Source organism: Ascaphus truei, chromosome 4 (genome assembly GCF_040206685.1).
Source record: "Ascaphus truei isolate aAscTru1 chromosome 4, aAscTru1.hap1, whole genome shotgun sequence".
In the NCBI taxonomy this organism is placed as follows: domain Eukaryota; kingdom Metazoa; phylum Chordata; class Amphibia; order Anura; family Ascaphidae; genus Ascaphus; species Ascaphus truei.
The window spans coordinates 348,353,492-348,375,544 of record NC_134486.1 but is presented as its reverse complement, the minus strand read 5'-3'; the positions used below and the strand labels follow the sequence as shown (position 1 = coordinate 348,375,544).

Below are 22,053 nucleotides of genomic sequence, written 5' to 3'. Positions count from 1 at the left end.
TCGCAGAATACTATATCAGCAGAAAAACAGCCTGTGTTTAAATGATACGTTTATAAGAAAGATAGGGTAGACTGGAATCCGTAGACTTAAGAGACATTTTCGAAAAGGTTAAGTGATGCATGACAGCTTTGGGTAATACCGTATAATAAAATGTCATGGTGATTAAACGGGAAGTTAAAGTATGTTAAAAGAGAGGTAACCACCTCTATTGTATTTTATTTCCATCGTCATCATATTTATTAAAAAAACACTTTGTCTGCTATTTTCCAAATAAATATACTGTATTAGGGCTTCTCGTGGTACCCATTTAATTGCAGCAAAAAACAATTCAACTTAAAATTTTAGATATCACGATTTTTAACAACGGATTGCAAAATAATTTATAAAACAAAGTATAATGTTTGTGTATAACATCTTAATGCTATAGCATTTTTACTAAGGGTGGGTACTTTTACTTGTATTTTGAAGAAAAATCCAGTATTTGTTCTAAAGAAATGTTGTGTTCTGATGTTTGTTTTGCTATTTTAGCTTAACTTAACTTGTTTGGTATGTTTAAAAAAAAAAAAAAAAATCAAATTGTGGGGGGAAAAAAACATTAGAATAAGTACTGTAAAATAGCATGTTAACACAGGAGAAATACTTAAAATAAGTATAAAATCAAAAGAACAATTAGAAAATGAAAATAATATCTGAAAAACATAGAATATTTAAAACATATACAGTATGGCAAGAAACATACAGAGATGGGCCTATTATTCTGGGTTTGGTCTTATATTTGGTTTGGGGATGTAAGGTTCTGGTAGGTTTGGGGATGTAAGGTTCTGGTAGGTTTGGAGATGTAAGGTTCTGGTAGGTTAGGGGATGTATGGTTCTGGTAGGTTTGAGATGTATGGTTCTGGTAGGTTTGGGGATGTATGGTTCTGGTTGATTTGGGGATGTAAGGTTCTGGTAGGTTTGGGGATGAAAGGTTCTGGCAGGTTTGGGGATGAAAGGTTCTGGTAGGTTTGGGGATGAAAGGTTCTGGTAGGTTTGGGGATGAAAGGTTCTGGTAGGTTTGGGGATGTAAGGGTTTGGTAGGTTTGGGGATGTAAGGGTTTGGTAGGTTTGGGGATGAAAGGTTCTGGTAGGTTTGGGGATGTAAGGTTTTGGTAGGTTTGGGATGTAAGGTTCTGGTAGGTTTGTGGATGAAAGGTTCTGGTAGGTTTGGGGATGAAAGGTGTTTTGTAGGTTTGGGGATGAAATGTTCTGGTAGGTTTGGGGATGTAAGGTTCTGGTAGGTTTGGGGATTAAAGGTTCTGGTAGGTTTGTGGATGAAAGGTTCTGGTAGGTTTGGGGATGAAAGGTTCTGGTAGGTTTGGGGATGAAAGGTTCTGGTAGGTTTGGGGATGAAAGGTTCTGGTAGGTTTGTGGATGAAAGGTTCTGGTAGGTTTGGGGATGAAAGGTTCTGGTAGGTTTGTGGATGAAAGGTTCTGGTAGGTTTGGGGATGTAAGGGTTAAGTAGGTTTGGGGATGAAAGGTTTTGGTAGGTTTGGGATGTAAGGTTCTGGTAGGTTTGTGGATGAAAGGTTCTGGTAGGTTTGGGGATGTAAGGTTCTGGTAGGTTTGGGGATGAAAGGTTCTGGTAGGTTTGTGGATGAAAGGTTCTGGTTCTGTGCACTGTATGGCCTATGTGTTGCCACAAATTATGATCCTGAGCCTCTTTATTCATGCTGTCTTATAAATAGGGCTATTTAATATGGTGTACTAATGGATATCCATTATCTGATGTATGAATATGTATGTCATATATAATAGATGTGATGTTTCATTGCCTTGGTTTGGCTTGAAAATGTTTTGCTACTTGTACGTAAGTAATGGGTTGGTCGTATTTGAACATCATGTAACATATCCTAACTTGTCAGGGCTAAAAGGATCTGCAATGACACTGAAGCATGGGAGCCTGGTTCAAATCCTGTTGTCAGCTCCTAATGACCTTGGGCAAGTCACTTTTCTGTTTCTCCCTGTGCCTCAGGCACTAAAACATAGCTTATAAACTCCTCTGGGCTGTACAGTGCAGCCACTGTGCTGTACAATTCTATGTGCTGTATGCGATGGTATATTCTAATTGTGAAGTGTCTTTGAGTTCCATTGGGAGAAAAGCACTATATAAAATAAAGTTATTCTGCAATGCAGAATTGTGCACGATTCTCAAGGGATTAATTATATTCAATGCAATGTATCAATTATGTAATAGCTAGGTGTAGGCAAGATTATTATTTAACTAGGATACTTTAAAGCACCTGTGATCTGAAGAATATTACACGATCCAATAATGAAATATATAAAAAGAGAGAGAACACTCGTGTAATTATGGTGCCATTAAGTTACTGTATGTTCTCACAAGAAATATATGTAAATAGAAGCAAACTCATGTGATATGATTTGATTTTCAGACATCTTACAATGGACATGTACATAGTCCCCTTTAATAGCATTTGATATATTTCAATTTGGTAGATATATATAAATACAGGGGGTTATTTACTACATTCTCACAGCTGCAAAACTGGGGCAAAGTCTGTACAAAAGAATTGCCCCAGATTTATGAAAGAACCCCTCATCCATTGCTTGTAATGGGATTCCCTTTCTTTGATGAACATGGCTCTATTTTTTGCACTGAGTTTGCACCTACTTTTGCAGCTGGGATAATATACTAAATTGACCTCACTATAACTTACAGTATTTATTTTAATTAGCAAAAAAAAAAATTTTTAACTAGCAAAAATTTTTTTTTTAACTTTCCATTTCTTATTGATCAATTTAGATTTTTGTTTGTACAGATACAGTATTACACATGTTGTAACAGATACAAAAATAAATAAGTCAATAAATCAATAATTACTGTACAGTATGTAGCTGTGGCGGTGCTCGTCTCCGATCAGGAAGCGGACCAGCAGGGCTGAGGTACGGATGCAAATTAACTGACCAGAGCCCAGGGACAGAGTCCTGTTACAGTATCCGTAGTCGGTCAGCAGGCAAAAGGTCAGGGCAGGCGGAAGTGGTGCAGAGTCCAGGCAACAGGCAAAAGGTCAGGGCAGGTGGAAGTGGTGCAGATTCCAGTTGACAGGCAAAAGGTCAGGGCAGGCGGAAGTGGTGCAGAGTCCAGGCGACAGGCAAAAGGTCAGGGCAGGCGGAAGTGGTGCAGAGTCCAGGCGACAGGCAAAAGGTCAGAGCAGGCGGAAGGCGTCGGGGTCACGGTCCAGGGTTAGCAACAGGGATTCCAAATTAGGCAAAAGGGTAATGCGTGACGGCGAAGGCCAACCAGAGCTGCAGCACACAGAACTTTGCTCGGCAACTCCCACTGGCAATTGCAAAAAAACGGATTTGCACATCTCTAGGGTTATCATAACATAATATATCCACAATAGTCTTCTAAATTTAACACAGAAACCTAAGGTTACATTATTTGCGTTATACCTAAACTTGGCTTTGCTCCTTTCCAGACACTGAAATTGGGCTTGTGCCTGGATCGGTGTAACGGAAGAGTTACGTATAATTTAAATAACCTACCATTATTTCCATGCAATACAGTATTTCCGTCTTCCCTCCTCTCTCTCCACTTCATCAAAAGCCCTATTTCAGGGTCAGGAAAGGAGCAACGCCTAGATTAGCGTAGACTAATGTCACGATATTGGAAGGTAATGAAACATTATACTGTATATATAATGTAACATGATGTTAAACCTACTGTATGCAAATGAGATGATGTTCGTATATTGATTTAACATGTAATTAGCTTTGGGGATGTCGTGTTATCTCAGGGAATATAATGTCCCTTCTTGTTTTAGGTAACGTCACATAACGACTCCTGATTTAACAGAACTTTGTGGAACTCGTAAAATGTTTTAATTTCCATATTTATGTTCTTTTTCTCTGGGCTGGGCAGACTTCACATTCCATAATTTTTTTTTATTTAGCTTTGTTTAAAGTTGGAACTGATGAAAAATTAAATATATGTATTAAATATATGTGTGTTTTTTTTTTCAGTCTAGAATAGATAAATAAATAAATTAAATATTTTATAGCCTGAGCTAACATTGCCTTTTAAATTGCAGGAACTAAAGAAATCAATGCAGGTGTGGATGAAGAAGGCAACATATACCTTGCCTTTAATTGCACTGAAATGTCAGATGCATCTCAGTTTACTTGGGGCAAATCATATGAAGAGATTGACGATGAACTGAAATTCAAAGCTGAATCAATTGGGGAGAAGTATGTTTTATATAATTTTTATATATAATATATTGCCAAATGATGTCATGTTAAATCTTGTTTGCCGTTGTGCAGATATTTGACTAAAACAACTGTTTTGTTTTTATTTTATTCTTTCTCTGTTATCTCAAATTCTTTGCACGTTACCTTTTATTTCTTTTCTAGCTCAAAACTATACTTCAAAAACCCAGACAAAGACGATTTGGGAACCTACTCAGTGTCAGTTAGTGACACAGAAGGCATATCCTCCAGTTTTGTTATGGAATCAGATGGTAAGGATATTTCATTTTGTTTAACCAATATTTGAAAAACGTAGAGGTCACAAAGCATAAAGTCAATATATAATGGTGGTTATTTTCTAAACCTGGGGCATTTAACCGGCTATGGCGTTCTTATATTCTAGAATCTAGATGAAAAAAAAAACAAAAGCTTGTTACAAAAAACACAAAGTCAATAAAGCAGTTGCTATAAAAAAAAAAAGCTCAACCCCATTAGTGGGTGAAATAAATCAGTATTATGCATAAAAAAGACAGATTGTTTTTTTGTCCCCTAAGGCCCATTCAGGGGACTGAAACATCGATCATTTTTTTTTTCTATCCATAACACAGCTACATATTGAACTGTGTTTGCTGTTTTTCTTCTCCTTACTACTAAGGGCTTTGCAAGAATAAGTAGCCACTTACATGGACGGTCAATAAAGAAAGTCCATAGGTGAATAGGAGGGAGAAGGGAAAACTAAATAAAGAAAAATATAGTGCAGCATGGTTAGTATAAACGTGTGTAAAGAGAGAATGGGGAGCCGTGCACTGACCAAATGTGTACTTGTTAGTAGTGTTTGAAATTGTCTGTCATTGCATGGATCACTCCAAGGGTCTTGATGTTCCCTAAATGTGCTTTTTCAAATATGTTTTCAGTATAAGAAAGTGTAATAGCATTGATAGTATAATACTATTTATTGAACAATAATTAAAATAAACAAATCAATCACAAATAGAGCATATATAAGAAGTATAACGTGCTGTGGATGAACTAGTTGGTACCAGATAGGCACAGATGGACTTGATGCTGATCTGGTGTCTTCCCTGGCCCCCTGCATGGTTCCTACATCTTTCCGGTGATGTCACAGCTGAGCGTCTGCTGTGAATTCCCAGCTGGGAGCCAGGGTACCATACCACTTCCACAACCCACCCCTCCAATCATGTTTCGCGGATCAAGTACTGTACTGCACCGACACACTTTATTCGAGCAAATACCCAGTATGTACCTGGCAGATACCTGGAATGCGCCGCTCCTCACCTCTGACAAGCCCCGTTGCGTTTGCCTTTCCAGCCTGGGTTCATACCTGGCTGAGGGGCGGCTGATCTGTTAAATGATAATGATTAGGATTTAATAGGCTGCAATGCTTCGCGTGTCTACCAGATGGCATAAATTCATGAATTGTAATGCAGTATATATATATATATACTGTGCAGTATTGCAGCCAGCGGGAATAAAATGCTTCAATCCCTGCCTGGAAAATACCTCAATGCACTCGGGCAGAAAACAGTCACAAACCTCAATACACCCGGGTATACCCGAATTCGTGGGACTAGCCGAGCCCGAATAAAGTGTGTCGCCAGTGTATTATCGTCCTGCTCAGGGGTGAATAGGGGGAGTACTAATGGGTGACCATTCCAGATCACAATGTGATTGCAATGTGTTAGAGGGGTCGTGGTGCCACAGCTACTCCGGCATACAAAAGCTTAAAGCAGATGTTCACGGCGATCGCCATTTTTACTTACTTTCAGAGATCTTTCCTTGCCCTTTTTTAAAGCTGTTTTTATTTTTGAAATATGATATATCCACAGAGTTATAACTAATGCAGGGATTTAATATTACGTTAGTTAGGTCATAGCTAAGGGTTGCATTATTCACATCCAGACCCTGAAATAGGTCTTTTACAGGGTCTGGATAAGTGTAAGACCATAGTTGGGAATGATTTAACTCTTCTGTCTTATCTTTTCTTTAATTAAACACCTATTCAGGGTCTGCATGGAAGTAACACCATCTTTGGGTAAGACAGGTTTAATGCCATGCTATTTGAAGCTAACGCAAGGCAGTGCTAACTTCATATTGCGTTAAGCCTATGCTAATGAGATCACTAACAGCCATGGGTTTTGCATATATTTAGCTTTGTGGAGTCCTGTTACACTCAAGTAAGTTAACGGACAAACAAATGTCTACCAGAATGGATCTGGACAATTTTAATTAATCAAAGCTTTTTTCTTACCCATGTTTTTTAACGATGTATATATTTAACCTTGTTATTAAATATAAATATATATATACTGTATGTGTAAGTCTCCCTGTCTGGCTTCTAGGGAGATTACATCAGGGTGTATTATATGGCTACTCAGCAAGGGTTACAGTGACTCAGGGACTGGATTCAGGTGGCTGGGCGATGAGATAGCAAGGTTGTAGACTAATGGTTGCCAGGAACTTTTGTAGTGCAACAGTCATTTATTTGTGTCCCCATACACTTTAACAATGCTGTAGTGGATTTTATAATAGACATGCATGAATGTATTTATTTATTTATTTATAAAATGTTTTACCAGGAAGTAATACATTGAGAGTTACCTCTCGTTTTCAAGTATGTCCTGGGCATAGTTAATATGACAAATAATACATGGTTACAAATACAGTTACATAAATGAACAGGGTATACATTATATACAACACATTGCATGCACAGTTAGAGAAGATGTATATTATAGGCGTATGTAACAGTTACAGACCAGATTAAAATGTAAGACAGCCTTAGTTTTGAAAGAACTTAAACTGGTGGATGTGAGAGTCTCCGGTAGGTTGTTCCAGTTTTGGGGTGCACAGTAAGAGAAGGAGGAGCGGCCATTCATCAGTGCTCACTCTTAACACTCAAATGAAGGTACTTTGACTTGTTGCTCTGAATAAGTGTGTGACCCGGCCCCCTGTTGTTGCTTCGGAACCATCGTCGGTATTGATCCGATTACTCTGGGCCCCTGTGGGAATCCTGATGGGTCCCTATTACTTGACCCAGTACCTGGTGCCTGACTGGGAACTGCCACTTCCACACAGACTGCTAAGGAATACAGTATTCGTGTCGATTCACGATTAGAGCTGATCCGCCGGCACCCGGGAATGCTCTTTTCCTGGGGCCCTCTATTTGTGCCGTATTCCTTTATTCAGACTCCATTCCTTCTTTCGGGGATCCTAACTTAATGGGTACTATCCCTATCTATCTGTTTCTATTTATAATACCATAATAAACAGGGGGGGGGGGCCTAGTCAATACTATTACTTTATAAACATTACTTATCTACTCTCCCTGTGGCTCCTCTCCTCATGTCTTCCTGGAACCTAACCTCCTTATATACCCCTGTGTGATGTTTAGATCCCCATACCAACCCAGGATGGGGCCCAACATATAACAGGCTATGTTAGTAACACTTTAGCAGGAGTTTTAAATAAATAAATAAATTAATAAATAATAATTTTATATATATACATATATCCTACCTTACTGTATGTATACTCATAAGTAGAAAATAAAAAATATGCTGTTGACTATTTTTTCCAGGCGAAGAGTGTAAGTGGTTGCAAATAATAACGAGGGGAGTTTTTATTATCAGAGAGTGTATGTACGTATATATGTATATACAAAGAGAACATACAGTAGCGCCACTTGTGAAACTAAGGGGCTCATGCAGAGAGCATAGATAAGGAAATAGCGCCATCTTCTGGCGAAAAAACTAGCCAGAAATCCTTAAACTCGGGAGAAAATGGCGCGATTTTTAAAAGGGCTCTGAAAATTTTTCAGAGCTGTAAAACTCGCCAAACTCGTGGCGAGAACCTGAAACTCGCCATGCTAATATAGCGTTGTATTCCAGAAGCTCCGAATAGCTGGAACACGCCAATATGTGCATTAGTATGGCGAGTTTCAAATAGCCAGGAAAAGTTGGCAATTTGCAGTTTTTTGCGGAAATTAGTTAACGACGTTCCCTGCATAACACCTTCACTAACGGCAAATCTGTGGCTATTTTACAGCCATTTTAAACCTTTTTAACGTTCCTCTCTGCATAAGCCCCTAAGTATTATAAAATGTGAAACAATATTAAACTAAAAATTGAAAAAATTATATATAAAAAGCAATATATTAATCCAAAAAATATTTTCCGTGCCAACAATAGTGATAACATACATAACAAACAAGAAAAAACAAAAACAAAAATGTAGAAAGTCCAACCCTTAGTACAAGTCCAGAAAAATTCAAATTAGGAACAAGATGATTGCCAGGGATCCAAGGCTGCTCTCAGAAGGAATAACCAATTCCAGCAGAAATCTATAGAAACAGAAGAACAGAGAGCGCATGTCCCATAGTGTAAAAAAAGTACATTTAATATTAAAAAAGAGGACAAGGGGATTAAGGACACTCACAAAAGTAAAAGAATATTAAGCAGTTTGTGATATAATCACCACCAACAAGGCAACATCATCCTGGATCACACCAATGGATCAATATCCAATCCAGTTCACCTCCCGAAGCTCTAGATGGATTAGAACAACGTATCTCTGCTTGTAATGCGTTTTCCAAGTTGTCAGCCTCAGATCAGCTCCATGCGCGCTCCGGCCGTAAAGTGCGCACTTGCGTGATGACGTAGTGTCGCGGTGACGAAACGAGTCAGGGTACGTCACCGCGACACTACGTCATCACGCAAGTGCGCACTTTACGGCCGGAGAGCGCATGGGGCTGTTCTGAGGTTGACAACTTGGAAAACGCATTACAAGCAGAGATACTGCGTTCTAATCCATCTAGAGCTTCGGGAGGTGAACTGGATTGGATATTGATCCATTGGTGTGATCCAGGATGATGTTGCCTTGTTGGTGGTGATTATATCACAAACTGCTTAATATTCTTTTACTTTTGTGAGTGTCCTTAATCCCCTTGTCCTCTTTTTTAATATTAAATGTACTTTTTTACACTATGGGACGTGCGCTCTCTGTTCTTCTGTTTGTATATATGTATGTATGTCTTTATTAATGTACCTAGCGCTTCACAGCAGTAATTTACGTGACAATCATATAAATAATAAATAATATAAATAACACATAAAGGGGAGAAGTGCTTCAGACATAAAAGTAACATTAAGGAAAAGGAATCCCTGCTCCGAAGAGCTTACAATCTATTGTGTTAGTAGGAAGAACGTACAGAGACAGTAGGAGGACATTCTGGTAAGTGCGTCTGCAAGGGGACATGGTTAATGTATGAGGTGTTGATTATCAGCCATGGAGATACTCCTATGCTTCCTTAAGCAGGTGTGTTTTAAAGTGGGTCTTAAAGGTGAATAGAGATGATGAATAGTGATGAAGAGATTCAATAATAAGAAATGTCATTTTTTTATATTGCATTATTTTGGGAATAATTTCAATAGAAAAATTCTTAGATTACATAAAATATTTCTAGATATCTATAGAAATGAGTGGAAAAAAAATCTGATCATTCAATTGCCTTCCCTATTTTTAGAACTTGAACGTCTGATGGCTCTTAGCCATGAAATCAGAAATCCCAGTAAGTATAACTTTTTCAACTGTTATATGCTTCTGTGCTGTATGATGATCTGCTTCTCAGAAAGAACAGCTTAGTGAAAAGTCGAAACTAATCTTTAAGTTGTCTTTGAAATGTAAAATGTGTCAGGGTAACTGTTGGCCAATACAGAAACAAAATGTTCGAGGCTCTTGCATGCTAGAAAGAGAGCAGATGTAGGCACATCTTGGCAAAATAGGGAACTGCCGAACACAAAAAGGTTAATCTGCCCAGACATATATGAAACCAGGTAACCAAGAGGTTAACTATCCAGGCGTTGCCAAGAGTCTATAGAAGACAGCTGCATCCTGATAATAGGTAAATGTAATGCTGACCAGATCCCAAAATAACCGATTGACACAGTCTTAGCAATAAACAAAAAGCTCTCCTTAGAGCACCAGTGAAATTGTAATTGTAGACTCACGGTTCTGAAACGTGATGGGAGGCCAGTAGTAAGAATAAACAGCAGCACCGGCAATCTGAGAACCGGTTGCAAACTTGGCTGTGCTCGCATCAGATGTATCCCTCTATGTCCTGGAATGACAGGAACAGCAGCCGTCCGGCGCGCAGCCAGTGAAGATCTGCAGCATGAAGACACTCCCCGCGTGGGAGGCAGGAACGGCGCGCAGCCCAAAATGAAACCGCAGCAGGCAATGGTGATGAAGCACACGATTTATTCAAACATCAGGGTAAAAGAGTCTGGCGGATCCTCTTACGCGTTTCAGCTCTTTGAAAAAGGCCCCATGGGCTGAAACGCGTAAGAGGATCCACCAGACTCTTTTACCCTGATGTTTGAATAAATCGTGTGCTTCATCACCATTGCCTGCTGCGGTTTCATTTTGGGCTGCGCGCCGTTCCTGCCTTCCACGGGGGGAGTGTCTTCAATCTGCCCAGACAGATTAATGCTTTGTGGGGTCAGATCCAGAAGCATGGACCCCCGCAGCACGGTCGTGGTAGACACTGTCCCCAGTGCAGGATAGTAAATCTTGCTACAGTATATCTGTACAGCACACCAATGTAATAGCACAGTAATAAATGTACTTAACGCATAAATGTGAAATGCATAATACCTAATGCATGAAAGAGGCAGGTTTGGCTACCAACAGGTGCTTTTCTCAAGAAGTGTGTCCCTGAGGAAGATACCTGCTTTTATCGAAACATCATACTCTATCATGCATTATGTCTTATGCATTTCACATAAAGCATCAAAAAAAAAAAAAAAAATATATATATATATATATATATATATATATATAAAAATAAGTGTGTGTGTTTAAAACAGGGAGCATTGTCTTAAGGGTTCCATGTAATAATGGATTTAAGGCAAAAGGTGGCACTGGTGCTCAATTGCATGTAATTTCCCAGAATCCCTTGCTGCAGTGGAAGCACTGTATGCTAGGTGATAATGGTGAAAAGCAGGATTGCAGACCTGTCTAAGACATATGAATGTGCTCACAAGTAATATTTTTATTTACTATATATATACATATATACATATGCTTGTTCTACTATATTTGGTGTGCTATAACTTTATTTTAATTTATTTTTACAATATATGCTTTTCACCGTCTACACCGTATAATACCGTATATTTAACGCATATTAGTAGAGCCTTTTCTTGCTGCTAAGAGGCAAGGCATCTTACAGTTTATCACCATTTATTAACTATTGCCCAGAGTGCTTCAGCCAATGCATCTATCCTGCAGATTCCTGTAGTCCTATGTTTGCAATGGTTGTAAGCTGCTCAGGTTTGAATGGAAGGGATTTGCAGCTCAAACGATGATCAGACTGTACTCCATGATTACATTTTTTGCATGTTATTGTACTGGGATATATAATAAGGTAGTTAAGTGTCACACAGCATATTTCTGTGCTGTTGGACTATTTAGTTAAGTGGTGGGAGTGACTCTTTACCTAACAATGTATGTGTGCATGTACTGTACGTATCATTTTATTTATATAGTGCCAACAATCTACACAGCGCTTTACAAACTTACAATACAAGCGAAATAAATTACAAACAAAGGGGATAAGTGCAACAGGTAGATGACAACATATGGCAAAAGGAGACCCTGCCCCAAAGAGCTTACACTCTAAACAATTCAATTTATATGTTGGAAAGAATGTTCACATTTTACCAACTCGTTAATTTTTATCATAATAAAGTTTACAAATATTTAGTACAATGATTCCCCCCTATGATGGTCATTTATCTCTACAGTTTTTTTAATGTTGAAAATGACCTATATGAATATAAAGATTTAAATCTCTGCCACTCACACACAATCCTTTTTTCCCCTGACTGTCTTTCCAACAAATACACACAGAACACTCACACACATCCTGTATACATGAAACCCCATAAACGATGCACTATGCTTGTGGTCCTAGTGTAATCTGCTGTCAGAAGCAGAACTGGGCAATGCTACATGTAACGGGATCCCTGCAGAAAGTGTTCCAGGGATCAGCACAGTATTACACCAAGTCAAAGCTGATCTACCAACCAATGTTTGGTAACCACTGCACCTGTGGCATCTCTCTGGTGGAGCAGCAGGTTTAAATATTACTGACTGCTTCTTTTATTAGAATACATAGCATCAATATAGCATTGCTGCTGGCAAGAGGTGAGATGTAGATACTTTTGAGCTTCAACTTACAGTAACATTTTCTAATTTGTAGCTATTCCTCTGAAGTCAGAATTAGCCTATGAGATTCTAGAAAGAGGCCGGGTCCGTTTCTGGCTTGAAGCTCAGCATTTGACTGCTGATGCAAACTACAGATTTGTTGTGAATGACATGGAAGTGAAAGACAGTGAGGTATGTATTCTCGCATGTTTGCTTATATTATTTGTTTCAATAGCTTTGTGGCCCACTAATGATATACTGAGAAAGTGGAATTATATCCAACCGTGCATTGTGGACACATAACATATCATATATGTGTCGTTCTATATATGTTATTGATCTAGATAAAGACACAATAAAATTTAAAAAACCCTGTTAAACAGTAAATAATATTGAAACTTTAAAATCCTGTGTGTCTTCATAATGTAGCCCTGCTTCCCAGTGAACACAGGCCACTACCATATGCTGTATTACCTGTAGGCTCACAGGGTCTGAGCCTCTGCCACAGAGAGCCTGGGGTACACACAATACCTATAACTTGGTGCAGCGCCTACACCTGCAACAGCTTCCGCCCGAGGGGAAGTGGGTCTTCGCAGGACTTATGTACATAACACACACACACAGCAATATCCCTTAACCAATTAACTTTACTTGCAGAACCGTATGTTATACCAACAGGTGTCCCTCCCTAGAGGAGACACTTTACTCGCGTCTCGCCAAACGCTCACCCTCACGTTTCCCTTCACCGGGTGGACCCACCCCGTGTCCAGTTCCCTTTGGGAATAGTTCTCCCACCCTCAAGTGAGTCAATGAAATGTGTATGAGTGTGACTGCGCAGCCACTGTGTCCTGAATGAAAGATGGTACCGTTGGTGCCCTTTAGAATTACCTGCCAGGCACTCCAGTACCCGGTGCGGCTACAATCTTCACAAAGTATCAGCGAGGTGTAGATGACATCACCTGTAGGTGTCTAGGGCAATCCCACCCACACACGCTGCGACTCGATAGCGGGGTCTGAGCCCAGACCTCCCGCTCCTTAGAACTGTCCAAGTGGTGATAGTGTGGCAATAACGGGAACCAGAACCTAACTATGGCCAGTCCCTAGCTCCGCTTGTCTCTACGGGGACTCAGGGCCTAACTGGGCCTGGGGCATGCGGCCTAGGTAGGGGGCGGTCTGCCTCCCCACACCGAAGCTCCTTCTCCTCTCCTCTCCAACCAACTCTGACCTCAGATGCACGCAACCTCCTCCTTTTCCTCCTGGCCTCGCACCTCGGTCCAGGCGCATAACGGGGACCCGCGGGGGCTGCTGGGACCCGTCGTGCTCTACCTCCTTCGCGGGCTTTTCCTCACCCTCGCTCTGCGCATGCGCAACCCCTGCTATGCTAAGTCCGCTGACGCCAACCACAACATGGCGGCTCCCTATGCGGAACCTCCGTTATCGGAGTGTTCCTTAACTGCAGCATACCCACCCATAACAACCAAAAGGGCGGAAAAAAGGGTCCCGGCTACATCCTCCCCCCTGCGGATTCCAACGATCCCGCTTGGACGATACCTTAACCTGGCACAATGTTATATAATGGAAATGCCTAACATAACATTCTTCCTCTAAATCAGATTGTACATCTCACTAAACATCACAATTACTGATTTCACTCGATTGCAAGCCCACTGCTGAGCCTCATAGTGGGGTGCCCCAAACTGATCGTAGGCCATCCTCATTGGAGGTTGCCCATTCCTCTGACTTCGCCTTAACTGCTGTTCGGTCACTCCCTCGGGAGAGTGACTGTCTGAGTCTTGCACCTGGAGTTCTTCCCTTGAGGGGGTTGCAATCTCTACATTGTCATGGATGGGTACGAAGCACGGGCTCAGCGGGTCCAATACTGAATCTTCCGGAGCCACCCCCAGGGGCGAGCGCTCCCGGAGCCCTTTACCCGAAGCTCCGCCGGGAGGTGCTCTCTGTTGAAGGCCGCTTTGAGAGGTTCCCTCTTGTGGATCTTCCGGAACATCGGAGTTCCCTGACTCTTCTTCTTCCATTGATATCTCCCCATCCAACGAGGATGACAGCCATTCCAAATCCCCCTCTTCCACTCGGGGAATAGGGAGTAAATGATTCCGATGCCAGGTCTTCACCTGGCCCTCTGAGTCTTTAATGCGGTAAACTGGAAGGCCGGGCATTTGAGAGGCTACCTCATACACTCCCTCCCGCCATCGGTCAGCCAACTTATGTTTCCCCGGTACTCCCAGGTTACGGAGAAGCACTGCATCGCCAGGTTTAATGTTTCTGTGTTTAACTTTATGATCATACCGCCTTTTATTCCCGGCATTCAGTTTTTCAGTGGACTTCTCAGCTTGTAGGTAGGCCTGTTGCAGATTCTCTTGCAATCGCTGCACATATCGGAAATGTGTGGTATTATGCACTCCATTGGTGGAGACTCTTAACCGTATGTCCACAGGCAGTCTAGCTTCTCGGCCAAACATGAGAAAGTAGGGTGAGAACCCGGTGGAATCGTGTCGCGTGCAATTGTAAGCATGCACTAATGTTTCCACATGCCGACTCCATTCAGTCTTTTCCACCCCCGTTAATGTACCTAACATGTCTAGTAAGGTATGGTTGAATCGTTCTGGCAGGGCATCCCCTTCGGGGTGGTACTGTATGGAGTAGTGCGTGACTTATTGATATGCAAGAGTTTCAGCAGTTCTGTTATTAATTTGCTTTCGAAGTCTCTTCCTTGATCTGAATGGAGGCATTGAGGAAGCCCATAATGCATGAAGTACTTCTCCCAGAGGACCTTGGCCACCATAATGGCTTTTTGATCTTTGGTCGGAAAGGCCTGGGCGTATCGGGTATAGTGATCCGTGATGACCAACACATTCCCTATGCCACGGCTATCAGGTTCGATACACAGGAAATCCATACATACTAAGTCCATGGGTCCCGTACTTTTTAAGTGGCCCAGTGGGGCGGCCCTGGTGGGTACGGTCTTCCGCTGAATACACCGCACACACCGTCGGCAGTGATACTCTACTGCTTCTCTCATCTTTGGCCAGAAAAATCTATCTCTCACTAGTCCAAAAGTCTTGTCTATCCCCAAATGGCCGTGTTCATCGTGTAGAGCCTTCAGTACCAAGTACTGTAGTCTTTTTGGCAGTACTAATTATCTTCTGTTTGGGTGATTATGATACTCCACAACTCGGTATAGCAAATTGTCTCGTATTTCGAATTTGTCAGCTTCCCGCATCAGTAGACCTCCTACATCCCCCGGGGCCTGTCAGAGAAGGGCCGGGCGATTTTGTCGTATGGCATAACGAATGGCCCCTGCGACCGGGTCTTGTTCTTGGTATCGTACCATATCTTTCCAGGCTATGATCTTGTCTGGAGTAACATGCATACCACTGGGGTCCTGATAGGCTTCCGGGATAGCATTTGATGTACACCCTAGAGAGTCAGCCACTCGTAAATCAGAGAATGTCATTCGGTCATTGACTATGGCAGCTGTACCACATAGGGCCCTTATTCCAGGTCCCGGAATTTCTTCCCACTGATCTTCGTCGGGGGTAGTGGCCAGCCCTGGTCGCCGAGACAGGGTGTCCGCTCCAATGTTCAGGGGGCCTGGCTTGTGTTTCAAGGTGAAAGTGTAATTGAATAGAGCGGCCAACCAGCGATGCCCGGCCGCGTCGAGTTTGGCGGAGGTCATGATGTAGGTGAGGGGATTATGGTCGGTCCGCACCTCGAACGACACATCGTACAGGTAATCACGAAGTTTGTCCACAATGGCCCATTTGAGGGCCAAGAACTCGAGTTTGTGCACGGGGTAGTTCTGCTCACTGGCAGTAAGACTGCGGCTGATATACGCTACAGGTCGCTCGGGATACTTTTGATATAAAACTGCTCCTAGGCCGTTGAGGCTAGCATCCACATGTAGTATATACGGTTGTTCGGGGTTAGCAAAGGCCAGCACGGGGGCCGCCGTCAGACTCTGTTTCAGATCCGTAAAGGCTTGTTCACACTCGGGTGTCCATTTGTCCCCGAAAGATTGTCGAGCAGGTGTGGCCTTCCGGCCTGTGTCCTCCGGATATATTTTGAGGAGGCCATTGAGGGCTTTGGCCCGTCTGGAGTACCCCTCCACAAGCCGGTGATAGTAGCCGCAGAATCCCAGGAATGACCGCAACTCCCCCACATTGTCAGGGCGGGGCCAATTGACAACAGCTTCTATCTTGGCAGGGTCCGTGGCAATTCCCTCACCGGACACTATGTGCCCCACGTAAGTCACTGAGGTCCGGCAGAAACGGCATTTATCCAAGGAGAGTTTGAGCCCTTCTTGTGTTAATCGGTCACGTACTTTCAAGAGTCGCGCCTCATGTTCTTCCAGGGTTTTCCCGAAGACTATGATGTCATCTAAATACACGAGGCATTCTCGGGGGTTCAAGTCACCTAGCGTCTTCTTCATTAGCCGCTGGAAGGTGGCGGGGGCACCACATATGCCTTGGGGCATACGGGTGAATTGATAGAACCCTAGGGGGCAAATGAACGCCGTCTTCTCTTGATCCTCGTGGCTCATATGTACTTGGTTGTAGCCGGACCGAAGGTCTAGTACACTGAACCATTGGCTTCCATGTAGGGTATCCAGGATTTCTTCTATGCGGGGAAGATTATACTGGTCCGGTACCGTTTGATTGTTCAGCGTCCGGTAGTCAACACATAACCTCACGGTCCCATTCTTCTTTCGCACGACCACTATGGGTGAGGCGTAAGGGCTTTGTGATTCCGTGACAATTCCGGCTTCTTCCATTTCGTTGATCGCAGCTCGTACATCCTCTACATCCCTAGGGGCTAGCCGACGGGAACGCTCCCGGAAGGTTTTGGTATCAGTCATCCGAATGGTGTGTTGGGCGTTGCGACTACACCCCACATCCATTTCCCTAGTAGAGAATACTGATCGTCGTTCCTCCAGCTGTACTCGCAATCGTTCTTTCCAGGCATCCGACAGTCCAGATGAACCAAAGTCAAACTCTAACGGCGATCCGGGTTCGTCCACTCTGGTAGTCTTTACCTGTACGGCTTCATCCACCGAGCTGACGGGGTAAATTCTCCCTATTCGCTGTCCCGTGTCGATGGCCAGGGGGAAAGGCGAAAGATTCTGTACCATCACATAAATTCGACGGGGAATGGCTGTTGGCCAATCTCGGAATTCCGGCACTAGCCGATATCCTCGGCGGACATCTTCTTCGGGTGTGCTTTCTAATGAAAACAGCTGCTCCTCATCTACTCGTTCAGCGTAGGCACACCAGGCGGGTACCCTCTGCGTCTCGCCGGGTAAGAGTCTGGTCAACCAGCTCCAGCTCCGCTTGTCTCTATGGGGACTCAGGGCCTAACTGGGCCTGGGGCATGCGGCCTAGGTAGGGGGCGGTCTGCCTCCCCACACCGAAGCTCCTTTTCCTCTCCTCTCCAACCAACTCTGACCTCACGTACGCGCAACCTCCTCCTTTTCCTCCTGGCCTCACACCTCATTGGTCCAGGCGCATCACGGGGACCCGCGGGGGCTGCTGGGACCCGTCGTGCTCTATCTCCTTCGCGGGCTTTTCCTCACCCTCGCTCTCCGCATGCGCAACCTCTGCTAGGCTAAGTCTGCGCTGACGCCAACCACAACATGGCGGCTCCCTATGCGGAACCTCCGTTATCGGAGTGTTCCTTAACTGCAGCATACCCACCCATAACAACCAAAAGGGTGGAAAAAGGGGTCCCGGCTACAATAATATACATTTTTACTGTAATAAAATGTTACTGTATCAAAATCAGATATTGAGCTGTGAAATAATCTACAGTTAATATTGATCTGTAACAGTGTCATATGCAACTATATATTCGTTAAAAGAAACTACCTACTCTAATTTACATTTCCCTCAAGAAACTCATGCCATAGTATAATCACTGTCAGTGTAAAATCAGGCATTTCTTATTTGTAACTGGAACTACTGTAGTAGGAAGTGTTCCTGTGTTTTCCAATGTGGAATTTACAGTACAGCTAAATGCCCTTCAATTAAAAAAAAAACAATATGAATTCATGATAAATTATTTCTTGGTGCTGAAAATGGTAGTGAAGTCACAAAATCCTGTAAAACTAAAAACAATACCCTCAAAAAAATATCTGGTAATGTAGTATAAAAGGACAAGCCCCCTATGTACTCAGATGTTTAACTTTCATAATAAATATTAACACAGTAATAGTTTTTTTAAAGTCAGACGTAAGAAATGAACAGTTTTTATATTTATCATCATCCTTTCCTAATATATTCACACGAATGTGCCTGATGCTTTTTGTTCAGATGCCTAGCTTTCTTGTAAAATAAACATATTTCAATGCTCTATTTGCAAGGTAATGTTTACAGTGTATATCACATGATCATTTGATTTAATTTCCCCTTAATTTAAGACTGTAAGAGGTGTGTGCGGAGGTACATTTAATGTTTTGTTGCTCAGGCTGTTTGCAGGAACTGTATGTAGGCAAAAGCACAAAAAGATCACAGGCAGTCTCCGGGCCCCTTTTAAATTCAAGGGCCACCTCTCATCTCACTTCTTACACCATATGTAAGAGAAGTGTGCAGAGGTACATATAATGGAGAACAATTAGGGTGACATTATATATTGGCTTTATTGAGCCTGTTCCTTTATCCCGGCAAAACATACAAAAACAACAAAATAACAAACCCCTATCCCTTTGTAAGGGCTAACTTACTTTCCCCAACCCTATCTGCAGGACTGGAGGGATATTCCCATTACCAGCCTATCACCCCAAAGTCTCAGGAGGTACCTTAAGCAGGTGCCTTCCATGTCTGGCAAGTTCCTGGGTCCTCTGTGTCCAGGAAATAAGGTCTCTGGGTCTCTGGATGTCTTGATCTCAGCACAGCCTTTGTGCTCAAGACAGTGTCTGTGTGTAGGCTTCTCTGCTCTCCTTCTGTCAGCCCAAATGTGAGCTAAGAAATCTCTCTCCTGTGTCTCACATGAGTCTTTTTACAGATCTCTCATCAGTCCAGGTGGAGACTCGTTAATTGAGTGGCTGCAATTAACTATCTCTCTGCTGGAGTCTCACAGCTCTGATGCTGCTTTATTTAAACAGGGATAAGTCCCTGTTACAAAGACCCTTTAACAATTCTATAAAGTCTGGTGTTTTATGAAAATGCTTGATTAACCTTTTTAGCACCCTAACAATGGTCATGGCAAACTGCTTGTTTTGCAGGGCCTGACTGGGAAGACTCCTCCAATGCAGAGGTTGGCCCATCAAAATGGAAGTACCACCTCCTATACTGGAGCGGTGGCAGTCATGTGATTGGTGCTGAAGCAATCACATGACTGCCAATTCCTGACTGGTTAATATTATTAATCATCTTCCCACTTTGTACAGGGGTCCATGTTAAAATAGACAAAAAGCAAAAGGTGACACACTGGGAGTACTTATTTGTATGTCATTACCAGAATCACTGGCTGCAGTGGAAGTATTGTGGCATGTGCTCACAAGCGGCATTTTTATTTGCTACGGATATATACACATTGTACATCTATTTTATAATATAAACTCAAGCGTGTTTTATTTACTTAAGTGCAGTAGATACAGAAGGTCCATTACCACTGCCCTTCTACTGTATATATGATAGCACGCTTTAACTCCAGCAATACTGGAGATCTCTGAAGTTTTAACCGAAAAACACCCCCTTTCTGCTGCTAAGCACTGAAACCCTGTTGAAACATGTGAATAACTAAAAGAAAAGCCTTTGTGGTGAGAAGCTTCCAGTCCGCTGTGTGATAAAGGACAGAGTGGCAGACAACACAGATAATTTAGTCAACATTGTGTAATTATCTGAAGATTTTTGGCTGGTTTAATTCTTTTTTTTTTTTAAGACAAAGTGGCTGATTGAGGATTGAAAGTATATACAGATACTAAACAACATTGTAAAATCCTCTAGATCTATTTTCTGGACATGGTGATTCAAAGTTATGCCCCTCAACAGATAATGGCCACACTATATAAACAATATTGATAGGGATACAACCTGATCTGCAGGCAAGTATCAATTGCCATTTCGATGTTAAAATGCTATTTATCCAATATCTTTATCTTTCATTATGTTAATACTGTAACTATTATTTTTCAATATGACATTGGATATGAGAAACATACTATGTATTATAGATCCATTGTAGGTATGCATCCAATTAATGTTTGTGTTTTACATTTTATAGAACCACAAAATTAAGTTTGATAAATCCACTGGCATTATTGAGATGGTGATGGACAGATTTACAATTGAAAATGAGGGCACTTACACAGTACAGATCCAAGATGGAAAAGCCAAGAACCAATCTTCATTAGTTCTCATTGGTGATGGTATGGTATCTTTTCGTGCATATTTGATATATATTTATATATATTTTTTTAAATGAGTGGGTATATAAAATAATAATCCAATAAACAGTAAGTGTGCTCTTACATTAAAGGGCTACATAGTTGTTGAAAAATTAATCTAGATAAGATATGTGTTCTTCATTTTCATTTCTCATAATGTGGTCATACTTTAAAACTGAAATTATATCTCTCATTTAAGATATACAAAACGGTGATACATATCTTGTATAAATTAATTTTTATCAAGTGTTCAGCTTATTCATACTGTGTTTTCTTTTTTTTTTAAATGTGTTTGTACAGAGAGGAGATACACACTTATAGTCTCAAAAATATAGCAAATAAATATTGTTCTGGGAGCAGGGCAATATAGTGGAATATACAGCCTATGACTCATGTCATAAACACAACGTGGAGATAAACATTAGCATTTTGGTACACAATGCTTAAAGCTGCAGACCAAGCAATATCCTACATGTGTGTGTGTTTTTTTTTAAATACATCAGTTCTGTACTATGAGAAAATACTAACAGCATTTTTTTAAAAAAAAACTCCAAATTACATTTTAATGTATTATAATGTAACAAGCTTTTTTTTGTTTCTATAGCAATCATTTACAAAGTCACATCCCTTTCCTCTTCTGAAACAGGCTCTAGCACACCCCTTTTTGAGCCCTGCCCTCATCATAACAGTTCACCAATTGCCACATGAACTTCCCCACAGAACTATGCAGCTTTGGTCTTCTTCTGCTGCACTGATAGCAATTTAGTGAACCAGAATCTTGGCTGATCGATCACAGGAGAATGGATCAATCGTCAACTTAGCTTGTTACTTATTATTGTGTGGATTGTATTGACGCACATATTAAAGGGGAGGGACGCAACTTGGACTGCTGCTTTAAGTAGGGACACTCCCAAAGCTCATAAAGTAATTGACAAAAGTCCATACGTACCCACAAGTCCATGCATAACATTTTAATGGATTAATACTTATACTATATATCCCAAAGTTCTTTGGCCAAAAGTCCCATTGAATTGTTACTTCAAACAATCAAGAATTATCCCCTCAAGTCAGACGGAGGAACATGACATATAGATTTAGCAGGTGATATTTTCCCCCCCAGATAACACAACACATCCTGTTATAACGTAGAGTCTCAGAGTGTGCCTAGTATTTAATT

General features: G+C 41.7%; 1 protein-coding gene across 3 annotated transcripts in view; it reads left to right on the top strand.

Annotated features, from left to right (window-relative positions):
- The window catches only part of MYOM2 (myomesin 2), a 150,331-nt gene that overhangs the window by 96,716 nt on the left and 31,562 nt on the right, over window positions 1–22,053 (top strand). For all 3 annotated transcript variants that reach the window (XM_075598214.1, XM_075598213.1, XM_075598212.1), the window contains 5 exons: window positions 4,096–4,252; window positions 4,418–4,524; window positions 9,795–9,839; window positions 12,534–12,670; window positions 20,714–20,858. In XM_075598214.1, the coding sequence (XP_075454329.1) occupies window positions 4,096–4,252; window positions 4,418–4,524; window positions 9,795–9,839; window positions 12,534–12,670; window positions 20,714–20,858 (591 nt within the window). The remainder of the gene's footprint in view (window positions 1–4,095; window positions 4,253–4,417; window positions 4,525–9,794; window positions 9,840–12,533; window positions 12,671–20,713; window positions 20,859–22,053) is intronic.